Here is a 25,792-nt window from a genome sequence, read left to right on the forward strand (position 1 = left end):
AATTCTAACACAGCGATTGCATTAAGAACTAGTGTATCTATCATTTCCTATACAACATGTATTTTTTAGCTATGTTTATGAATAGCTATTTGGTCAGAATATGTGTGTCAGAAAAAGTGTCCGAAAAAAATCCGGACGTTGTGGATTGCTGTCTGTGATTTTGTGACGCCTGTGCTGGTTTAAAAAGTATTTTGACGTGGGGCGCTGTCCTCAGATAATCGCATGGTATGCTTTCTCCGTAAAGCCTTTTTGAAATCTGACAACGCAGTTGGATTAACAAGAAGCATTTAAATGATGTAAGACACTTGTATTTTCATGAATGTTTAATATTACGATTTTTGTATTTTGAATTTCGCGCTCTGCAATTTCACCGGATGTTGTCGTAGGTGTCCCGCTAGCGTTTGGACATGCGCCCAAACAGGTTAACTAGGCAAGTCAGTTAAGAACAAATTCTTATTTTCAATGACGGCCTAGGAACAGTGGGTTAACTGCCTTGTTCAGGGGCATAATGACAGATTTTTACTTTGTCAGCCCGGTGATTCGATATTGCAACCTTTCAGTTGCTCTAACCACTAGGCTACCTGTCACCCGGTATGGCCTGAAGAGGACTGGTCACCACTCTGAGCCTGGTTCCTCTCTAAGTTTCTTCCTAGGTTCCTGCTTTCTAGGGAGTTTTTTTGTGGCCACTGTGCTTCTACATCTGCATTGCTTGCTCTTTGGGGATTTTAGGCTGGGTTTTTGTTAATTTCACTAGGGTAGGGGGCAGCATTTAGAATTTTGGATGAAAACCGTGCCCAAATTAAACTGCCTGCTACTCAGGCCCGTAAGCGAGGATATGCATATAATTAGTAGATTTGGATAGAAAACACTCTAACATTTCCAAAACTGTTAAAATAATGTCTGTGAGTATAACAGAACTGATATGGCAGGGGCAAACCCGAAGAAAACCCAACCAGGAAGTGCTATTATTTTGAAAGGATGTTTTTCCATTGAAAGCCTATCCACCATACGAAGACTTAGGACCCAGTTCACGATCTCTATGGCTTCCTCAACATGTGACCAGTCTTTAGGCATTGTTTCAGGCTTTTACTCTGAAAAATGAAGAGATACACCGCTTTCAATGAGCGGACAGTGGAAATTTCCATCCATGAACCAAGCACGTGATCGGGAGCGCGCATTTCTTGTTTACCTTTTTCCATTGACGAAGTTTTTGTCCGGTTGAAATATTATTGATTATTTATGACAAAAGCAACCTGAGGATTGATTTTAAACATCATTTGACATGTTTCTACTATCTTTTATTGTACTTTTTTGACTTTTATTCTTGGTGTTGAGAGAGCGCATTGTGCCTTTTGGATTTCTGAACTAAACGCACCAACAAAACGGAGGTATTTGGACATAAAGATGAACATTATTGAAGAAAACAAACATTTGTTGTCTAACATGGAGACCTGGGAGTGCCACCAGATGAAGATCATCAAAGGTAAGTGTTTAATTTTAATGCTATTTCTGACATTTTGTGACTCTCTCCTTGGTTGGAAAATGGCTGTATGGGTTTCTGTGTCTAGTCGCTGACCTAACATAATCGCAAAGTGTGCTTTCGCCGTAAAGCCTTTTTGAAATCTGACACAGCGGTTGCATTAAGGAGAAGTTTATTGGTATTCGTATGTTTAACACTTGTATCTTTTATCAATGTTTATGATGAGTATTTCTGTTATTTGACGTGGCTATCTGCACTTTCACCAAATGTTTGTTTGAGACAATGCATTTCTGAACACAACACACCAATTTCAAATTAGGTTTTTGGATATAAAGATTACCTTTATCGAACAAAACACACATTTATTGTTTAACATGAAGTCCTATGAGTGCCATATGATGAAGATCATCAAAGGTTAGGTTATTAATTTAATCGCTATTTCTGACTTTTATGAGACCTCTCCTTGGCTGGAAAATGGCTGTATGGTTTTCTGTGACTAGGTGCGGACCTAACATAATCGTTTGGTGTGCTTTTGCCGTAAAGCCTATTTGAAATCGGACACTGTGGCTGGATTTACAAGAAGTTTATCTTTAAAATGGTGTAAAATACTTGTATGTTTGAGGAATTTTAATTATGGGATTTCTGTTGTTTTGAATTTGGCGCCCTGCAATTTCACTGGCTGTTGTCGAGGTGGGATGCTAGCGTCCCACTTGTACCAGACAGGTTAAGCACTTTGTGACAACTACTGATGTAAAAAGGGCTTCATAAAATACATTTGATTAACATGTATATCACACCAACTGACTGGTTCTTCTGATGTTCACACAGGATACCATGTTGAGACATTCTCTACATCCAGAGAGCAACAGCAGGAAGATCAGAGAGCTAAGAGGTCTCATCACTGCCCACATTGTGAAGAGATTTTCCCATTTCTTTCAAAGCTAAAAATACACCTAAAAATACATACAGGAGAGAAGCCTTTCTTCTGCCCTGACTGTGGAACTAGTTTCTCTCAACTTTCCCACTTAAAATCACATGAACTTATACATACAGGGGAGAAGCCATACTCCTGCTCTGACTGTGGAAAATGTTTTAAAACATTATATGACCTAAAAGTTCATCAGAGAACACACACAGGAGAGAAGCCTTATGTCTGCTCTGACTGTGGAAAATGCTTCACAACATCAACTCATCTAAAAGTTCATCAGAGAACACACACAGGAGAGAAGCCTTTTTACTGCTCTGACTGTGGAAAATGTTTTAAAACATCAAATGAGCTAAAAGTTCATCAGACAACACACACAGGAGAGAAGCCTTTCTTCTGCCCTGACTGTGGAACTAGTTTCTCTCAACTTTCCCACTTAAAATCACATGAACGTATACATACAGGGGAGAAGCCATACTCCTGCTCTGACTGTGGAAAATGTTTTAAAACATTATATGAGCTAAAAGTTCATCAGAGAACACACACAGGAGAGAAGCCTTACGTCTGCTCTGACTGTGGAAAATGCTTCACAACATCAACTCATCTAAAAGTTCATCAGAGAACACACACAGGAGAGAAGCCTTATTACTGCTCTGACTGTGGAAAATGTTTTAAAACATCAAATGAGCTAAAAGTTCATCAGACAACACACACAGGAGAGAAGCCTTATTACTGCTCTGACTGTGGACAATGTTTTAAAACATCAACTCAGCTAAAGGTTCATCAGAGAACACACACAGGAGAGAAGCCTTTCTTCTGCTCTGACTGTGGGGTGAGTTTCTCTCATCTGGGCACCTTAAAATCACACCAACGTATACACACCGGAGAGAAGCCTTACGTCTGCTCTGACTGTGGAAAATGCTTCAAAACATCAACTGAGCTAAGAGTTCATCAGAGAACACACACAGGAGAGAAGCCGTATTACTGCTCTGACTGTGGAACTAGTTTCTCTAAATTTTCCCACTTAAAAACACATGAACGAATACATACAGGTGAGAAGCCTTTCTTCTGCTCTGACTGTGGGGCGAGTTTCTGTCATCTGGGCACCTTAAAAACACACCAACGTATACACACAGGAGCGAAGCCTTATTCCTGCTCTGACTGTGGAAAATGCTTCAAAACATCAACTGAGCTAAAAGTTCATCAGAGAACACACACAGGAGCGAAGCCTTATTACTGCTCTGACTGTGGACAATGTTTTAAAACATCAACTCAGCTAAAGGTTCATAAGAGAACACACATAGGAGAGAAGCCTTTCTTCTGCCCTGACTGTGGAACTAGTTTCTCTCAACTTTCCCACTTAAAATCACATGAACGTATACATACAGGGGGGAAGCCTTACTCCTGCTCTGACTGTGGAAAATGTTTTAAAAAATCAAATGAGCTAAAAGTTCATCAGAGAACACACACAGGAGAGAAGCCTTACGTCTGCTCTGACTGTAAAAAATGCTTCACAACATCAACTCATCTAAAAGTTCATGAGAGAACACACACAGGAGAGAAGCCTTATTACTGCTCTGGCTGTGGAAAATGTTTTAAAACATCAAATGAGCTAAAAGTTCATCAGAGAACACACACAGGAGAGAAGCCTTACGTCTGCTCTGACTGTGTAAAATGTTTTAAAACATCAACTCAGCTAAAAGTTCATCAGAGGACTCACACAGGAGAGAAGCCTTTCTTCTGCTCTGACTGTGGGGCGAGTTTCTCTCATCTGGGCACCTTAAAATCACACCAACTTATACACACAGGAGAGAAGCCTTATGTCTGCTCTGACTGTGGAAAATGCTTCAAAACATCAACTGAGCTAAGAGTTCATCAGAGAACACACACAGGAGAGAAGCCGTATTACTGCTCTGACTGTGGAACTAGTTTCTCTAAATTGTCCCAATTAAAAACACATGAACGAATACAGGGGAGAAGCCATACTCCTGCTCTGACTGTGGAAAATGTTTTAAAACATCAAATGAGCTAAAAGTTAATCAGAGAACACATACAGGAGAAAAGCCTTACTCCTGTTCTCCTGTTTTGCTCTGAGACCAGGTTGTCCCTCTGCAGTATTCTGTGGGAAGGAGCTAGTATACACTTTATTTTTTTATTGAACCTTTATTTAACTAGGCAAGTCGGTTAAGAACAAATTCTTATTTACAATGATGGCCAAGGAGCAGTGGGGTAACTTCCTTGTTCAGAGGCAGAACGACAGATTTTTACCTTGTCAGCTCAGGGATTTGATCTAGCAACCTTTTGGTTACTGGCCCAACGCTCTAACCACTAGGCTACCTTCCGCCCCTAACATGTATCAGATATAGATGGTGTGATGATCACTTTTCACCATTAGTTTTGGGGGATTATTTTACAACTTTATTTAATGATACACAGTTTATGAAATGAATACATGTGTTTATTAATTGTCTTTAAAACTAGATTAGTTATTTTAGTTACTGATCATGAATGTGTTTGGATAACTGCATTGAAGAAAACGTTATTGATCTGCCAATGAAAAATAAAGTTACATGAATATGTACTGGTCAACCTCTTCTTCTCTTTAGTATTCAGTTCTTCATATTAGATCTGACAGTATGAATGGTTCTTATGGTTGTATTCAGTTCTTCATATTAGATCTGACAGTATGAATGGTTCTTATGGTTGTATTCAGTTCTTCATATTAGATCTGACAGTATGAATGGTTCTTACGGGCTGAGTGCCTGGAGTGTTTTTGTATGACTACAGTCAGTAGTTCTCTCTGACCCTGTGATGTCACCAGCACATTAAGTACATTCGTCTTAAGATAGCCAGGTGAGACAACCACATATCACAGTAAATAGATTTCTCCTCAATTAGTCAGTGTCACATTATTATTATTTGTATTTTGGGGGGGGTACTCTTTAAAGACGTAGGGTTTCAGACTTTTTCGGGCAGATGGGCAGGGACTCTGCTGTCCTAGCATCAGAGGGAAGCTGGTGCCACCATTGGGGTGCCAGGACAGAGAAGTGCTTTGACTGGGCTGAGAGGGAGCTTGACCTCCTGTAGCAGTGGGACGGCCATGAGACCAGAGGTGGCAGAACTGAGTGCTCGGGTTGGGATATAGGGTTTGAGCATAGCCTGAAGGTAGAGATGGGGCTGTTCTTCTTGCTGCACCGTAAGTAAACACCATTGTCTTGTAGTGGATGTGAGCTTTGACTGGAAGCCAGTGGAATGTACGGAGGAGCAGGGTGACATGGGGGAACTTGGGAAGGTTAAACACCCAGACGGACTGCAGTGTTCTAGATAAGTTCAGTGGCGACCCATCATTCAGTGCAGGTGAGCCACCTGTTTTGAGCCCCACAGTTTTAGCGATAATGTGAGGGGATAAAATGATCTGTTTGCAAACAAATATAAAAGCCCCCACATATAATTGAGTTATTGATAAAGCTGCATACAAACATGGTCTCTTTTTTGTTTTGTTGAGTAAGGCAGCTTCAAAATGCAGGTGCTTTCTGTGGAGATGGAGGAAGCCCGCAGAAAATACGGAGCTTTGCGCCGTGATTGGCTCAGTGTTCTGTCATTCATGGGGACAATACGTCACTGCCAAGTCTAAGGGTAGAAATTGAAAATTCAAGCCCCTTGGGTGCTGCCAGAGTTACATTAGAATTGCCCATCCAAGAAGGCTCAAGGTCATTGTCCACAGATAAAATAACGTCAAATCATGTGATATCTACAGTCGCTTTGATTGGACTGATCATGTCAACATCATACTTTTAAAATCTGAGCTAGCAGTCATCATCATGAATCAAGTTGAAAATCTACTGGCAAATCCTTTTTAATCTTTGTCATATGAAGAGAAATAATGAGAAATTATAGATAAAACGTATCGGTGCTCATCGGCCATTGGACAAACATTACACAACAAGTTGGAAATTGCAAATTCAACAATGAGTGGTTTGGAAGGAATCAGTGGCTAACTGCAAGCATTGCAAAGCAATCATTAGCCTGCTATTCAGTGGAGTGGCTGTCTGGTCCCAAGTCTAAGATTAAGGGGCTCTTTTCCTAGTTTAAAACTGTAAACATTCAACATTGGCCATGCTGTCAATGAAGCTTGATTTGTGCCACACTATAAATCCAGAGAATGCCAGGCTTTGATGACAAAGTTTGATGATAAAATATGCCCATGAAGGACTGCCGTGCCACCTTCCTGTTCAAGTGAGCACAGCATAACAAGGTGAGTCCAAAAATGTCTTGTCTCCTGCTGCATAAATGATGTAACATGCCAGGGAGATGTGTATACTGTAGCTAAGAAAGTAATACTAAGTGTATGTTGTGTAGTAAGATGTTAGTAGCCCATGTGCCTCACCCTTGTAATTTGGTCTATTTTCACCTCTTAATTTTGCCCACTGTTCTGACTTGGTGGTTCACATGTAGCCTATAACCTGTTTTTGAGAAATGTAATCATTGAATATTGTAAGTGTTTTCATTGTCTAGTTATATGCCCCTGTCACGCTCGTCCTCCTCCTCGTCTGAAGAGGAGCATGGATCGGACCAAAACGCAGCGTGGTTTGAATACATACTTGTTTTATTAATGAAAGACGAAGACGGAAAAACTCTTAAACAAACTACAAAACAAATAAACGACGTGAACAGACCTGTACTTGAGAACATAAAACAAGAACGCACGAACAGGAAAGAACACACGAACGAACGAACGAAAACAGTCCCGTATGGCACAAACACTGACATAGGAACAATCACCCACAAACAAAACAGTGAGAACAGCCTACCTTAATATGGTTCTCAATCAGAGGAAACGTAAAACACCTGCCCCTGATTGAGAACCATATCAGGCTACTAACAATGAACCCAACATAGAAACACATAACATAGAATGCCCACCCAGCTCACGTCCTGACCAACTAAACAAAGACAAAACAAAGGAAATAAGGTCAGGAACGTGACAGCCCCTTTATTTATCCTACGGTTTTGACTTGGCATACAGGGAGAACACTGTAAGAACAGCCCATGTTCTGAATTCTGTTGCTGTACATTTCAAAAGGGCTGAACAAATAGTTATATTGACTACGTACGTCCTAGCTCGCTCATTAATGTCTTAATCGAAATTACAGATTGCCTTTTATCCGCTTGTCGTCCCCTTATGCCATAGTTTGTACATCTCATTTGTCAGTAGAAACTACATTTGTTTAAGCAAGTCAGTCATGTTTTTTTAAAGGCAGTAAATGAGGCTGAATGAACTGTTTCGCTGCCAGGCAAGGCTCTGTTGATAGCCAGGTGTAGCAGTGGTAAGTTGTTGGGACAATGTTGTTGGGACAGCTTTATGTAGGCCCTAACAGTTTGTGGGCACCGTTTCAGCGCAATTAATGTATTGTTTAGTGTCTTGTTGTGTCGTGGCTTTGCTGGCAATGCATCCCACTTTTAATTTTTTAATTTTTATTTATCTAGTCAATTCAGTTAACAACAAATAGTTATTTAAAATGACGGCCAAACCCGGACGATGCTGGGCTAAGTGTGCTCTTCCCTATGGGACTCACAATCACGGCTGGATGTGATTCAGCCTGGATTCGAACAGGGGCTGTAGTGATGCAGTGCCTTAGACTACTGCGGCACTCGGGAGCCCTTAAAAGGTTTGCACCCAACGTGGGACAGGAGTTTGACGGCACAAGCGGGGAGCCCAGCCAACAGAGATTTGAGAAATGTTTTAGTTTTCTTCCCCAGATCTGTGCCTCGCCACAAACCTGTCTCGAAGCTCGACGGACAATTTCTTTGATTTCATTGCTTGGTTTTTGCTCTGACTTGCACTGTCAACCGTGGGACCTTATATAGACAGGTGTGATCCTTTTCCAATCATGTCCAATCATTTGAATTTACCACAGGTGGATTCCAGTCAACTTGTAGAAACATCTCAAGGATGATCAATGGAAACAGGATGCACTTGAGCTTAATTTCGAGTCTGAGCAAAGGGTCTAAATAATAAATGTGTTCATTTTTATATATTTGCTAAAAACCTGTTTTCACTTTGTCATTATGGGGTATAGTGTGTATATTGATAAGGGGGAAAAATGCATTTAATCAATTTTCGAATAAGTCTGTAACTTAACAAAATGTGGAAAAAGTCAAGGGCTCTTATATAATGCCCTGTATATGCTTCAAACTACAGATGTAAGGTTCTGAAATGGTAAACACAATGACATAATGGAAAATGCATGTTCAATGGTTATCTCTGTATTAGTATTACTAACATTAAAACACCTAGGTAGATCAGTGGTTATCTCTGTATTAGTATTATCTCTGTTTTACCCACGTTAACCACCGCTCTACCTAGGTGTTTTAACGTGGGTAAAACAGAGATAATACTAATACAGAGACAACCACTGATCTACCTAGGTGTTTTAATGTTGGTAATACTAATAGAGACAACCACTGCTCTACCTAGGTGTTTTATCTCGTTATTAGTATTATATCTGTATTACCCACATTATAACACCTAGGTAGAGCAGAGAGGACGGAGCATGTGGCTTTGCAACACACAGGTGTTTCATCTCCACACTGGGATGATTTTAACAGTGCAACGCCACACAGGCCTCATGCCTCTCAGGTAGGAGAGTACCAGAAATAAATGAATAAAAAACACAAAACTAATAAAGGAACACACAGTTACCAACAATATATCCCTGGTGACAATACTTTCAACTGGCTCAGCTCGCTGTTACAGTACAGCACCACCAAGTTCCATTTATTAAGTAACCATCTGTCTTATGTAACCATAAAAACGTAACATTTCACACTATTTTGAGAGTCCCAGATTTATATTTACTATGTTACATCTAGTCTATGAGACAAGGCTGCACCTTAACCTACATTATAAACACGCAGATCAAGAGGTGTGTTTTCCCTTCAGCATCTGCATGTGGCATAAGCTCACCCACCTCACAGCATGATTCTAAAATAGTTAACTTTGGCTGTGAGTGATGGGGAAAATCAGACTCCAAGGCAATTACTTGAATAATTCAATGAATGTTTTGTTAACAAACTTGATGATAAAAAATGTTTTTTTTTTAATGTAACTTCGCTATGGGGCCATCAATGGGAATTGGGCCGTGCTTCAGCTGAACTGCAGTACGGAAAATGCCCTCTGAGCACAGTAGAAAGCATGCTTATAGACTGGAAGCCTGCCCCCTTGATCCGAGAACGGTGTAATTGCAGACCGCAATTAGGGGCGTTCTCTGATATCGGGTGTTTCATGATATCAAGTTTACACCAACTGATGCTCCCCATTGGTCCGTGGCCGTTTCTTTTGCGTTGGGGACAACAACTGTTGACAAATGTAGCATTGTAGCTAAACCATAACCCTTTTCCTAACCTTAATCTCAGTCTCCTAACCGCCATTTTAATTATCATAACCTGACACGTTAGTTTTCCAAACCTGCATGGTAAACAAATCCCTAACCCTCAGCCTTTTCCAAACCTTAACCTCAGTCTCCTAACCTGCCACGCTAATTCACCTAGCCTGCCACTTTAATTATCCTAACCTGCCCCTTTAATGATCCTAACCTGCCACTTTAATTATCCTAATAACCTGTTATGTATGCTATGTGCCTAGTTAAATAAATACTTCTATTTTTTTTAACCAAATAGTCTCCATCAGTTTCATAACACCGGAACTGACCAATGGCATGTATCCATTTTTATTATATCAGGAAACATCCACATTAAGAAACTGTACAGTAGTTCTCCTACTGGGAGGCGCGGGAAATAGTTGAAAGAGCGATTGGTGCTGAGGAAGCTATGGCAGTGGATGCCCCGCAGCCTGTTGAGATTCATAACGTCGTTTACCAGTTGAAGGATACCGATTGTAAAGATGAATTGTACGTGCGGCTGAAAGGTTTTTGGGAGTTCAGGAATTAACATTGGATGCATTGCAGGCAGTGGTGGAAAAATACCCAATTGTCATATTTGAATAAAAGTAAAGATATTTGAGTCCTTTCCTATCAAGGTAAAAGTGAAAGCTATCCAGTAAATTACTACTTGAGTAAAAGTCTAAAAGTATTTAGTTTAACATATACATAATTATCAAAAGTACATGGTATTGCTAAAATATACTTAAGTATCAAAAGTACAAATCATTTCAAATTCATTATATTAAGCAAACCAGACAGCACGATTTTATTGTAGTTTAAATGCAAGGGGCACACTCCAACACTCAGACATAGTTTGCGTTCCTAAATTCGCTCTGGCTATATACTCCGATTTCAGAGCACTGGTCTGAGGCTGCCAGAGGGAAGAATAATTGATGACAAACGAACGCTCAACACCCCTTGAATACGGCCGGTGTCAGTAAACGTCGGCAAAAAAAAGCGTAATTAAATTGTTGCCTGCAGCACATTTAAAGTCACCAATGCTCTGGATAACATGAACACAGCCTAACCAGCTCTGCTAAGGCGAGTGAAATGGTCAGAGTTCTCTCATTTGTACTGGAAGTAGCTAGCAAGCTAGCCAATGTTAACCAGTTAGCTTGGATGCTTGACTGCCGTTGTGAGGTCAGAACGCTTGAATCAACCCTACTCCTCCGCCAGAGCGTCCAGTGTGGCTCTGAACGCTCCGAGAGCGATACGAACTGACAATCTGACAACGCTCTGAATTTACGAACGCCCAAGCACACTCTGGCACTCCAGATTGAATTTAAGATCACACCCATAATTTACAAACCAAGCATTTGTGTTTAGTGAGTCCGCCAGATCAGATGCGTGAACTGAACAATTTTCCTGTCCTGCTAATCATTCAAAATGTAACAAGTACATTTGGGTGTCAGGGAAAATGTATGGAGTAGAAAGTACATTATTTTCTTTAAGAATGTAGTGGAGTAAAAGTAGAAGTTGTCAAAAATATCAAAAGGAAAGTACAGATACCCCCCAAAACGACTTACGTAGTACTTAAGTACTTTACACCACTGATTGCAGGGAACACTGACTGAAGATGTTCCTCCCTATGAGGCCCATGAGACTGTGTAGGGATGTGAATTGAATAGGACCGTGATTGAAGATGTTTTTCCCTACGAGGCCCATGAGACTGTGTAGGGATGTGATTTGAATAGGAATCTGACTGAAGATGTTCCTCCCTACGAGGCCCATGAGACTGTGTAGGGATGTGAATTGAATAGGACTGTGACTGAAGATGTTCCTCCCTACGAGGCCCATGAGACTGTGTAGGGATGTGAATTTAATAGGACTGTCACTGAAGGAGTGGGTTATTTTTATTTATCTCTTTTTGTATTTTGTTTTGATGTCGTTGTTCCCCCTTCCCTTAGCAGCATTGGACGTGTTTCTTTTTCTACAGTTTGCTAACCTTACAGTAGGTGGCGGCAGACACGTTATATTTGTGTAAATGTCAGTATACCAGAGAAGAAGATGACGCTGTTGAAGAGGGGAACAGGAAGTTCCGGGTAGAAAACGACTGAACTGTGTTGTTATGTCGATAGTGGTGTGTCCGTTTCAACTGTATTATTGTAGGTATGTAATTGCACGTTTAAACTTTCTAATGTCGAAAGAATGTATAATATGCTAGGTAACAAATCCGTCAAGTGTTGATAATTCGTTTTACTTGAGACAGGAGACCAAGTGGAGACATAGGACGAGGTGGATAATTTTATAATAAGGCAGGTTTATTCAAGTGTAAAAATATTATGCAAAGCGTGCAGCACGGCTCTTTCTATCTGATCCGTATGGGGTCGTCAGGAAAAGAGAGAGTTTCCACAGTAGTACAGTTTTATATATAGACAACAAGCAAAGTAGGTTGATCTGCGAGTCTGGCCTTCCGATTGGACGATCTGGGTCTTGGGTAGTCCTGTACAGGCCTGGTGTCCACGTTCCATTGGTTCCTGAGGTAGTTCTTTGTCTGGAGCTCCAACCCTGAGTTGTGTGTGTCTGAGTGATTGTCATGGGGGAGGGGAGTTGTGGGTGTCGTGCATGTGTCCAATGAGTCCAGCTTATGTCCAATATAAAAGGGAGTGTGTATATTGTGTCAACCATAGCTAATGTTGAGAAGTTGTTAAAACAAGTTACCAATATCTAATACAATTCCTTACACAAGGTATTATCACGTTTGGTAAAGGTTTTAATTGTATGTGTTATTTTGGGGTCAACCCGAGTGAGTGAAGAACGTGATTAAAAACGATTTTACAAGTCACTTAGGTAGACTTTGGGTTTGTCTGAGTGTGTGTACATAATTTCGTCAAAGTAATTTCATAAAGATTCCACTTATTTGAGTTCGTTTTTACATGTTCTTGGTTTTATGTAAAATGTTGTTTATGAGCTGGGAAATAGCCTCGTCCGAACCGTCCTAATCTCGCGAGTTTACATACACTGTTTCGTTAATGTAAGCTCGCGAGATCAGGATGGTTCGGACGAGGCTAGTCAAATGGCGGCTTCAACGGTTTCGGTCGTCTTTCTAGGAGTTTGCTCGTGGTGAAATGGCGACATGAGGCTGTGTGATGGAGTGTCAAAATAGAGGGAAGCTAACTGACGTTTTCCTTCACCATTTGGAGAGAGAGGCCAACTGCATGGAATGGCGTCGATTAATGCGGATGGATCGGAGCACGTATCAAACTCATTCCATGGAGGACCAAGTGTCTGCGGGTTTTCGCTCCACCCTTGTACTTGATTAATTAAGGTCACTAATTAGAAAGGAACTCCCCTCATCTGATTGTCTAGGTTATAATTGAAATGAAAAAACTAAAACCTGGGAGGCTCGTCCCTCAATGGGATGAGTTTGACACCCCTGAAACAATGGAAATGGGGAGAGTTTGAGAAGCAACAGCTGTGCTGGAATGCGATCAATGTGGGGACAGTTTTGATGATATGGAGCTGGAGGATGAGGGCCTAGTATGTGAATGGTCTGTAGTGGAAGAACAGAGATAATGATACTGGAAGCAGAGGTGTATGTAGTATAGAAACTCTAAAGAGGCCCAAGGTAGGGAGCTAGAGTAATAATGTCACAGTGGAAAGTTGGGATGGTGTTTGAGGAGACCACAGGGCCTCATTTACACCCTATCTGATAAACCAAGGCCATAAAAAGAGGTGAAGTTAAACTGGGCCGCATCCGTGTAAATGAGAACTTGTTCTGATCTAGCCTACCTGGTTAAATAAAGGTGAAATAAAACATTGAACATGGTAGATTTGACCCTGGAGCTTAAATCATAATGGGACGAAGCTCAGAAGGCATGACCCTGGAGCTTATGCTAAATTGAAGGGAGTAATCTGAGGTACCAATATCTATGTCCATGGATGATCATGTTAAAGAACATGTGAAGGAGACAGAGTGGTTGAAGCCTAAAGGTTGATAAGTAGGAAAGAGGGTTAAAGAAGTGAAAGCTTATCAGTGCTGTTGAGGTTTGAGAAGGTTTTGTCTGGAAAAGTACAGAATAGGATTCCTTAGCTTCAATGTCAGAGAATTTGACCCAGCCTCATCAATCAACCAATCAAATGTATTTATAAAGCCCTTCTTGCATTGGCTGATGTCACAGTGCTGTACAGAAACCCAGCCTAAAACCCCAAACAGCAAGCAATGCAGGTGTAGTAGCACAGTGGCTAGGAACAACTCCCTAGAAAGGCCAGAACCTAGGAAGAAATCTTGAGAGGAACCAGGCTATGAGGGGTGGCCAGTTCTCTTCTGGCTGTGCTGGGTGGAGATGTTCAAATGTTCATAGATGACCAGCAGGGTCAAATAATAATAATCACAGTGGTTGTCGAGGGTGCAACAGGTCAGCATCTCAGGAGTAAATGTCAGTTGGCTTTTCATAGCCGATCATTGAGAGTTTCTCTACCGCTCCTGCTGTCTCTAGAGAGTTGAAAACAGCAGGTCTGGGACAGGTAGCATGTCCGGTGAACAGGTCAGGGTTTCATAGCAGAACAGTTGAAACTGGAGCAGCAACAGTGAATCATCACAGTGTTTTTAAATGCCAAAGAATGGGACATGTAGCTGTTGAGTGAAAAGATGAGCCAAGTGTGTTGGAGAACATGATTACGGTGAATGTTGGAGCAATGTGACGGTTAAGTGTTGCTATTGTGTGGAGGACACAGAGCAGCATTTGGTGGATGCCAGGTGCAGAGAGATGCTCAGAGATATAGAATCCCTCATGATGTATCATATGCAGAGGCTGTAAGACAGACTGGTGGAACTACAGTGCAGACTGATGGAGCTTCCATGATTGGTCCCGTAGTAAGAGGACCTACTGTCAGACTGATGGAGCTTCCATGGTTGGTCCTGTAGTAAGAGGACCTACTGTCAGACTGATGGAGCTTCCATGGTTGGTCCCGTAGTAAGAGGACCTACTGTCAGACTGATGGAGCTTCCATGGTTGGTCCCATAGTAAGAGGACCTACTGTCAGAACTGGTCTTTCTACTTGTCCTGACATGGTTTCGAGGGCTGTTCAGAAATCTTGCGCCCATAAATGTGCTGTGACAAAGGATACTTTAATAGTGAATAAAATTTACTTCATAGCTTTCATTGGTAAGGTTATCAACAACTTGGATTGTGTATAGCAGAAATACCAGGTTTAAAGTTATCTTGTAAACCGTGTGGTAGTTATTGTTACATATAGGGACAGATATAATACTATGGAGCAAAGACATGTGTACATCAGAAGGAGAAGGCGACACCCTAAGTGCATTTGCTATTCTGGAAAGGGCAGCATACCAAAGATTAGATGGAGCGGAACAAACATAAGTATAATGGCCAAGGCCTTAAGTGCATAGGACAGCTGGACATACCAAAGTCAGAGGGACACACAAAGGAGGGTGCCAGCCAAATGACCAACAGATGGACTATAGGCATAGTACATATATCATTCTTAGGACATGAAAGGGTCCCGCCATAATTATAACCTCACCGAAAGCAGATGTGGGCATTAGCAAGCAAGCTCTGAGATGAAAAGAAAATAATGGAGAAAGATCAAGGGAAGCAATTTTCATATAGTAAGTGGACAATTATCACCTCTATCTGTCCTCTGCAGCCTCACTCTGCCCATGATGTAGCTATCACCTCTATCTGTCCTCTGCAGCCTCACTCTACCCATGATGTAGCTATCACCTCTATCTGTCCTCTGCAGCCTCACTCTGCCCATGATGCAGCTATCACCTCTATCTGTCCTCTGCAGCCTCACTCTACCCATGATGTAGCTATCACCTCTATCTGTCCTCTGCAGCCCCACTCTACCCATGATGTAGCTATCACCTCTATCTGTCCTCTGCAGCCTCACTCTACCCATGATGTAGCTATCACCTCTATCTGTCCTCTGCATCCTCACTCTACCCATGATGTAGCTATCACCTCTATCTGTCCTCTGCAGCCTCACTCTACCCATGATGTAGCTATCACCTCTATCTGTCCTCTGCAGCCCCACTCTACCCATGATGTAGCTATCACCTCTATCTGTCCTCTGCAGCCTCACTCTACCCATGATGTAGCTATCATCTTTATCTGTCCTCTGCAGCCTCACTCTACCCATGATGTAGCTATCACCTCTATCTGTCCTCTGCAGCCCCACTCTACCCATGATGTAGCTATCACCTCTATCTGTCCTCTGCAGCCTCACTCTACCCATGATGTAGCTATCACCTCTATCTGTCCTCTGCAGCCCCACTCTACCCATGATGTAGCTATCACCTCTATCTGTCCTCTGCAGCCCCACTCTACCCATGATGTAGCTATCACCTCTATCTGTCCTCTGCAGCCCCACTCTACCCATGATGTAGCTATCACCTCTATCTGTCCTCTGCAGCCCCACTCTACCCATGATGTAGCTATCACCTCTATCTGTCCTCTGCAGCCTCACTCTACCCATGATGTAGCTATCACCTCTATCTGTCCTCTGCAGCCCCACTCTACCCATGATGTAGCTATCACCTCTATCTGTCCTCTGCAGCCCCACTCTACCCATGATGTAGCTATCACCTCTATCTGTCCTCTGCAGCCTCACTCTACCCATGATGTAGCTATCACCTCTATCTGTCCTCTGCAGCCCCACTCTACCCATGATGTAGCTATCATCTTTATCTGTCCTCTGCAGCCCCACTCTACCCATGATGTAGCTATCACCTCTATCTGTCCTCTGCAGCCTCACTCTACCCATGATGTAGCTATCACCTCTATCTGTCCTCTGCAGCCCCACTCTACCCATGATGTAGCTATCACCTCTATCTGTCCTCTGCAGCCTCACTCTACCCATGATGTAGCTATCACCTCTATCTGTCCTCTGCAGCCCCACTCTACCCATGATGTAGCTATCACCTCTATCTGTCCTCTGCAGCCTCACTCTACCCATGATGTAGCTATCACCTCTATCTGTCCTCTGCAGCCCCACTCTACCCATGATGTAGCTATCATCTCTATCTGTCCTCTGCAGCCCCACTCTACCCATGATGTAGCTATCACCTCTATCTGTCCTCTGCAGCCTCACTCTACCCATGATGTAGCTATCACCTCTATCTGTCCTCTGCAGCCCCACTCTACCCATGATGTAGCTATCACCTCTATCTGTCCTCTGCAGCCTCACTCTACCCATGATGTAGCTATCACTATCTGTCCTCTGCAGCCTCATTCTACCCATGATGTAGCTATCACCTCTATCTGTCCTCTGCAGCCTCACTCTACCCATGATGTAGCTATCACCTCTATCTGTCCTCTGCAGCCTCATTCTACCCATGATGTAGCTATCACCTCTATCTGTCCTCTGCAGCCTTACTCTACCCATGATGTAGCTATCACCTCTATCTGTCCTCTGCAGCCCCACTCTACCCATGATGTAGCTATCACCTCTATCTGTCCTCTGCAGCCCCACTCTACCCATGATGTAGCTATCACCTCTATCTGTCCTCTGCAGCCCCACTCTACCCATGATGTAGCTATCACCTCTATCTGTCCTCTGCAGCCCCACTCTACCCATGATGTAGCTATCACCTCTATCTGTCCTCTGCAGCCTCACTCTACCCATGATGTAGCTATCACCTCTATCTGTCCTCTGCAGCCCCACTCTACCCATGATGTAGCTATCACCTCTATCTGTCCTCTGCAGCCCCACTCTACCCATGATGTAGCTATCACCTCTATCTGTCCTCTGCAGCCTCACTCTACCCATGATGTAGCTATCACCTCTATCTGTCCTCTGCAGCCCCACTCTACCCATGATGTAGCTATCACCTTTATCTGTCCTCTGCAGCCCCACTCTACCCATGATGTAGCTATCACCTCTATCTGTCCTCTGCAGCCTCACTCTACCCATGATGTAGCTATCACCTCTATCTGTCCTCTGCAGCCCCACTCTACCCATGATGTAGCTATCACCTCTATCTGTCCTCTGCAGCCTCACTCTACCCATGATGTAGCTATCACTATCTGTCCTCTGCAGCCTCATTCTACCCATGATGTAGCTATCACCTCTATCTGTCCTCTGCAGCCTCACTCTACCCATGATGTAGCTATCACTATCTGTCCTCTGCAGCCTCATTCTACCCATGATGTAGCTATCACCTCTATCTGTCCTCTGCAGCCTCACTCTACCCATGATGTAGCTATCACCTCTATCTGTCCTCTGCAGCCTCATTCTACCCATGATGTAGCTATCACCTCTATCTGTCCTCTGCAGCCTTACTCTACCCATGATGTAGCTATCACCTCCATCTGTCCTCTGCAGCCTCACTCTACCCGTGACGTAGCTATCACCTCTATCTGGGCAGGAGAGTGCATCCGACTGTCAAGACATCAGTAGATTTGTAATTCAACATCATCTGTGTGTACCTGCAGAAAAACAATAATACATGAATGATTTGAAGAACGTCAATAACATACACTTAAAATGTAAAATACATTTCTGTGAGGATCAATTTGAAATATATACCTTTCCCCAGTAATTTCTATAGACACCTGCTTGCTCATGGACTTCTGAAGGTCATTCAGGCACTCTTTGAAATGCTTGCATTGATTACACAAGTCCCTGTCTGTCTGGAAGAGGTTTGTTTCATAGGTGTTGTAGAAAAGAAACCTACTCAGATTCTCCATGTAGTTTGCAATGGTTTGCTTCTTCTGTCCAATCTTTGCAAGCTTGGTAAAAAAGGACCTGCTTTTAACCACGTCATAGACAAAATCCAGGGATGGTTTGGTGGAGTCTATGTAAAACAAAAACCTTGACACATATACAACCTGTACATGAAAATAATGTTAGTTACATAGTTAATAACTTAATAATTACTTTAGAATTTAGTCATTCTCATTAAAATATTTAAACAGTTAAATTAAAGTAAAATTGCTGTACATGCCTCCTGTTTGAAATTGGGAATGTTGTGGACGTCGCGGAGATATTTGCCAAATCCAGCCAGCAGATCACCATCCAGAGGGTGCTCTTGGTATAAACCACTGCTTTGCATCCCTTTTGTCAGTTTGTTGTCCCATGACTGGTTCGCTGGCCTGGAAAACATTTGGTATGCAGATTAGAATAAATCAAACACATCCATGTTCACTTATATACTTATGTGTAGTACTTGTTTCTGAGATGATTTCTATTTGTATTTACTTACAGTTGGTACAAGGCAGACTGGTCATCCTCCATGTTGATGTCTGATTCTGCAGCTTCAGTTGGTGACAACACATGAGCCACTTCCACTTGGCTGAAATATCACACAGATAAACAAAAACATTGATATTATATTGCAATCAAACAACAGTTCAAATGAGTTAAATTATTATGTAACTTGCATATATATTATTTTATCAGTGTTAAAAATATCTTACCCGCGTATTTGTTTGTCTTCTGGCTTGTTCTTAATAATGTGACCAGTTTGTTCAAGCTTCTGGATCAGGAGTCGGAGTGCGTCTTGTTGTGTAACGATATAACTGAGTGAGCTGTAGTCAACCATCCTGCCTTGCCAAAGATGCTGTACCATGGAATCTCGGGCAGCGGCGACTTCTTGATCAATCTCTTGTTTTGGTTTTAGCTTCATGCACACTCTGTTGAGGTGCACAGAGATGTTGTTCTGGTTCTTCAAGCAAAATCTGCAGACAATAGGGATCCTTCTTTGTTTTCTGTAAGACAGTAAATACACAATAAGTACATGTCATGAAGTTACTACTTAATAAAACATATACAGATTGATTTACAAACAAATCAAAAAAACTTTGTTTGGTTTGCCATGTGATTTCAAAAACATTTTGCACACTTAACAAAAATATATAATTTAACATTTTTATTTAACTAGGCAAGTCAGTTAAGAACAAATTCTTATTTACAATGATGGCCTACCAAAAGACACCCTGCGGGGACGGGGCTGTGATTAAAAACACACATCACAACAAGAGAGGCAACACAAAACTACATAAAGAGAGACCTAAGACCCGTCAGTCCCGTGTGGCTCAGTTGGTAGAGCATGGCGCTTGCAACGCCAGGGTTGTGGGTTCAATTCCCACGGGGGGACCAGGGTTCAATTCCCATGGGGGGGACCAGGATGAATATTTATGAACTCTCCAATTTGTAAGTCGCTCTGGATAAGAGCGTCTGCTAATTGACTTAAATGTAAATGTAAGACAACATAGCATGGCAGCAACACATGACAACACAGCATGGTAGCAACACAAAATAACAACATGGTAGCAGCACTAAACATGGTACAAACATTATTGGGCACAGACAACAGCACAAAGGGCAAGAAGGTAGAGACAACAATACATCACACAAAGCAGCCACAACTGTCAGTAAGAGTGTCCGTGAGTGAGTCTTTGAATTATGAGATTGAGATAAAACTGTCCAGTTTGAGTGTTTGTTGCAGCTCATTCCAGTCGCTAGCTGCAGCGAACTGAAAAGAGGAGTGACTCAGGGATCTGTGCGCTTTGGGGACCTTTAACCGAATGCGGCTGGCAGAACGGGTGTTTTATGTGGAGGATGAGGGCTGCAGTAGATATCTCAGATAGGGGGGAGTGAGCCCTATGAGGGTTTTATAAATAAGCATCAACCAGTGGGTCTTGCGACGGGTATACAGAGATGACCAGTTTGCATTGGTGGCAAATCTGATGGCCGAATGGTAAAGAACATCTAGCCGCTCGAGAACACCCTTACCTGCCGATCTATAAATTACGTCTCCATAATCTAGCATGGGTAGGATGGTCATCTGAATTAGGGTTAGTTTAGCAGCTGGGGTGAAAGAGGAGTGATTACGACAGAGGAAACCATGTCTAGATTTAACTAACTTTAGAGAAGGACAGTGTACCGTCTAGCCATACTCCCAAGTACTTGTATGAGGTGACTACGTCAAGCTTTAAACCCTCAGAGGTAGTAATCACACCTTCGGGGAGAGGGGCATTCTTCTTACCAAACCACATGACCTTTGTTTTGGAGTTGTTCAGAACAAGGTTAAGAGCAGAGAAAGATAAGAAAGCTTTGTTGTAGAGCGTTTTAATACAAAATCCAATAAATAGCATTATGTCAATACTTATACACCTATTATTACTAGTGCTAGCAGAGATACTACTAACATTAATAACAGCAATATGATAATATTAGCAATATATATTGAAAAAATAAAGAGTTAACTTACCGTGAACCAGTAGCAGATGCAGATGCCATCTTGCTCCAAAAGGAAGGCAGTAGGTTGGAATTTCTCAAAGAAATCTCTGCAGAATAAGTAAAAAAGCAATACTCCCAAATCTCCGCTCCCAGAAGGAAAGTGTGGCTCTCAGTTGGAAATTCTGTTCTGAACTAGATGATATCCTGTTGCCTAGGTCAATATATGTACCATCAGATAGGCCCAACCCTTTTCCACATTAAAATATTCCATTCAGGGTAAATTGACACATTAGCAGAGTAGTTGAGAATGCCTTGTTCTATAGAAACAGTCACTTGGAAGACTGTACCAGTTTCACATCATTTCAAACTAGGAAACTCTCTGAGATGCCACCGCACTCACTTTTCCCTTCTGAACTGGCTCTGCTTTATTTAACGTAAACGAATCATGACGCGGCATACAATATCAACAGCGACAACGGTTGGCCTCGATTTAAGTGATCATTTGACTGTCAAATCCACGTATTGGTGTTTGGCCTGCGCATCTCAGCACGCGACAAAATCAACGGCACTAAACCAAAGATATTGATCTGTTTTAATCAACCTTATGCTACCATGATGACTACATTTTCACACTAACTTCACCAATCTGAGGTAAAAAAAAAATTGTAATTCTACTAAATGTTATGGAGTGAAAATGCAAGCTTGTGTAAGGTAGTAACAGTAGCACAAAATGTCCACATTGGAGAAATTAAAGCATTATACAATAGTTTAATGACAAAATAATTATACATGCCAATTTAAACTGAAAGTATATTTTGCCCACTCACAAATTATGGCAACAATGCCATCTATTTATCACCCATTTAAATATTTAGAGTTTAAAATGCTCCCCAACACAGTTTAACCAGGTGCTCTAGAGCCTCCACAGGGTCTGTGCAGCAGGAAGAACCTTACTAACACAATAGAAGAGGTTGTGGTAGACATGGGCCATCAGAGTAGAGTTCACAGCTCTTTCAGTCTGAACATTCATATCAATGACTCACCTTGAAATGGACCATCAATACCAGAGTTCTACAAGACTATTTACATAATCAACTGCATTTCAACAGCTGGGCTCACAATAGTCTTCCTGAGGTCCAAACAGGAAACACAAAAATGTACACAATATACATTGCACTACATTTACATTACAATTTAGTAATTTAGCAGATTCTCCCAACCAGAGCTTGTGCATTCATCTTAAAATAATCCCTAGAGACAACCACACATCACGTGCCTAATACAAAGCAAAATGTCTCTCTACAGTCCCAGTTGTGTCGTAAGGTGTTCTTTCATCTGTTAATGTATCTGTTTTTATTGCTAGCTTGAGTTACCTGGGGAGGCAGAAAGTTCCATGTAGTCATGGATCTATTTAAAACTGTGCGTTTCCCATCCCATCCCATCCCACGTTTCAGGTAAGACCCAGATGCAGGCAACGTTGGAGTAAAAACAGTTTATTAATACAACAGGGGCAGGCAAAGGTACAGGGCAGGCAGAATGGTCAACACCGGGAAAACAGAGACAGGAGCAGATCGAAAACCACTGGTAGGCTTGACGAAACAAAACAAACTGGCAACAGACAAACAGAACACAGGTATAAATACACAGGGGATAATGGGGAAGATGGGCGACACATGGAGGGGGGTGGAGACAATCACATCAGACTGGTGAAACAGATCATGGTGTGAAACTCTTCCTACAGTCAGGAGAAAATCTTTATTCCTGCACTGTGTGTATTTTTAAGTGTATTTCAAGCTTTGATAGAATTGGAGAAATCTCCTCAGTGTGGGCAGTGGTGAGACCTCTTAGCTCTGATCTTCCTGCTGTTGCTCTCTGGATGTAGAGAATGTCTCAACATGGTTTCCTGTGTGAACAACATCAGAAGAACCAGTCAGTTGGCGTGTGTCACAACATCATCGGACTGAGCTTGTTGTCATTGCAGGCAATCTCAACGCTGTGCGTTACAGGGAAGACATCCTCCTCCCTCATGTGGTACCCTTCTTGCAAGCTCATCCTGACATGACTCTCCAGCATGACAATGCCATCAGCTATACTGCTCATTCTGTGTGTGATTTCCTGTAAGACAGGAATGTCAGTGTTCTGCCATGGCCAGCGAAGAGCACGGATCTCAATCCCATTGAGAACGTCTGGGACTTGTTGGATCGGAGGGTGAGGACTAGGGACATTCCCCCCAGAAATGTCTGGGAACTTGCAGGTGCCTTGGTGGGGTAACATCTCACAGCAAGAACTGGCAAAACTGGTGCAGTCCATGAGGAGGAGATGCACACTGCAGTACTTAATGCAGCTGGTGGCCACACGAGATACTGACTGTTACTTTTGATTTTGACCCCCCTTTTGTTCGGGGACACATGATTCCCTTTCTGTTAGTCACATGTCTGTGGAACTTCTTCAGTTTATGTCTCAGTTGTTGAATCTTATGTTCATACAAATATTTACACATGTTAAGTTCACTGAAAATAAACACAGTTCACAGTGAGATGACTTTTTTTTTTTTTGCTGAGTTTAGGTGCCGGTACAGTTTATATTTAGGTGCAGGAGCTCCATAATACTTCTGAGCTAATATTCTATGAGAGGAACATGAGCTCAAGCAGTAGACATTTTAGGTGCCGGTACTCAGCTCCGGTGAGCTCCTGTCCAAGACAAGCACTGATCTCATTTCAATAGATCAGGTAGTGTTGTGAAATATTAACTAAAAAATACCACTTTTACCAGAACTTGTGAATTCAATATAGACTTTATTACCAGCGTAACATAGCCGAGCCCTTCCATGGAAGGACCCTATTACAAATGTAACAGAGCCTCTCCATGGGAAGAGACTAAATTCTCATATTACAGTCCTGCCTTTAAAGGATTCTGTCTTTGCATAACATATAGAGTCCCCTCCCTCTATATGAAAATAGCTTCCCTTGACCTTTCTCCATTAGTATCTTTTCATCTCAGAGCTTGCTTGTTAACGCCCACATCTGACAGTTGTATTGGTTATAATGTTAGCAGGGCCCTGGTCCTATATGTTCCATTCCTTATATAGCCATTCTGTCTCAGCTCTTCAAAGTGGACAGCCTAAATGCTGCTAATAATGGAAATGTAATCATAGTCATGGGTTTTGCTCCCACAGTAGCTAAGCATTGACAACAATACATTAATTCATTCATATTAGACAAAGTACACGCTTTAACTTAGGCTACACAACGTAAGTGCACTTAACCTATTGTAAGCGCAACCATTTAATTGTCTCTCTGGTGCACCTGCACTGCCTGCATTTTAGTCCGTTGACACAGACCGAGTCGGCGCCACCATTTTACCAACTCGTGAATTTTATACAAAACCAATAACAAATAAATGGATTCTTTATGAAATTACCTTGAGGAAATTATGTACATTCACGACAACAGACCCAAAGTCTAGCTATGTGACTTGTAAAATAGTTATCACGTTCACTCGGATTTAAAAAGAAAAAAAATAACACAAAATATTTACCAAACGTGATAATACATTTTCAGATTTGTTTAGCCAGCATGTTATGCCATGTTCGTTCGATATTAGAAAGTTTAAACGTGCTATTAGTTACATACCTGTAGTAATACATTTGAAACGGATAGTCAAGTTATCTTTATTCTGAAGAACGGTTCGCGGATTCCCGGAACTTCCTGTTCCCCCTTACGTGCAATACGGGATCCCTGGGATGGCCCTATCCTAATACATTTACAAGTAACATTTTTAAGGTTAAAGATAAACTTAAAACGCTAAAACAAACCATTATATCATGTTCTCATCTGTACTTAATAATATACAATGAAAGGACGCTTAAAAAACGCAGGAAAAGCGAAATTTTAGACTTTTGTAAAACGCTTCTTCGGTATTGGGTTGGCGGATCGCATCCAACTTTTAAGGTGCATACACCGCCACCTAATGTAACTGTTATTGGACTACCCCCATTAATATTTCTTCATTAGTCATGTTCCTCTTCAGAAATTGTCAAACACTTTGTAAGTACTTGTAAAATGTAGGTCGCCACCATGTTGGACTGACGTCATCGGAATGGAAGTGTAAAATTGTGTCTCTGTGCAACTCAACACACAGCGGTAAATTAAAATAAAATGGAAGAAAACCAAGCCATTGAAGTGGTCTCTGTTCATCCCTTGGCATATGCCTTTGAACCTGTTAGTCGTGGTCCCCTAGTAGTACCTGGTATGGGGTCCTTTTCGTCTCACAATTCAAAGAAGCAGGGAGGCATATCGAGAACGGGAAGAATAATGTTGAGTGCGCATGGAGAGAGTAGAGATAAAACATGTCGAAGGCGCAGAGGATCATGTTGAGGAGCTGAGACATACAGTGGGGCAAAAAAGTATTTAGTCAGCCACCAATTGTGCAAGTTCTCCCACTTAAAAAGATGAGAGGCCTGTCATTTTGATCATGAATTAAGCTGGGCCAATTGTACGCCACCCTATGGGAAGCCCATAGGGTGGCGTACAATTGGCCCAGCTTCGTCCGGGTTTGGCCGGCATAGGCAGTGATTGTAAATACAATTTTTTTTTTTTACTGACTTGCCTGGTTAAATAAAGGTTAAATACTCTCGAAATTCACATGTGATCTGTGCTCGCAAATCTACAATGACGTCCTACTCAAATATGACTGGCAGCCTTATTGACCAATCATAACACTGCTTTTTGTTACAGTGCATTTGATTGACTAGCAAAATGGAAGGCGGGACAAATACCTTTTTTTTACACCCCCAGG

At 41.9% G+C, this 25,792-nt stretch overlaps 1 protein-coding gene across 1 annotated transcript; it reads left to right on the forward strand.

The window, feature by feature from the left end:
- Window positions 1-2,511: 2,511 nt before the first annotated feature.
- On the forward strand, window positions 2,512-8,629 carry LOC120033467 (oocyte zinc finger protein XlCOF7.1-like; the record flags this gene model as incomplete). The annotated part of the gene is made up of 3 exons (XM_038979832.1): window positions 2,512-3,457; window positions 3,794-4,304; window positions 8,608-8,629. Coding segments are annotated over 3 exons (1,479 nt in total), but the record flags the coding sequence as incomplete, so codon positions are not given.
- Between the last annotated feature and the right edge of the window lie 17,163 nt (window positions 8,630-25,792).

The sequence above is a fragment of the Salvelinus namaycush genome, chromosome 40, assembly GCF_016432855.1.
Source record: "Salvelinus namaycush isolate Seneca chromosome 40, SaNama_1.0, whole genome shotgun sequence".
Classification (NCBI taxonomy): Eukaryota; Metazoa; Chordata; class Actinopteri; order Salmoniformes; family Salmonidae; genus Salvelinus; species Salvelinus namaycush.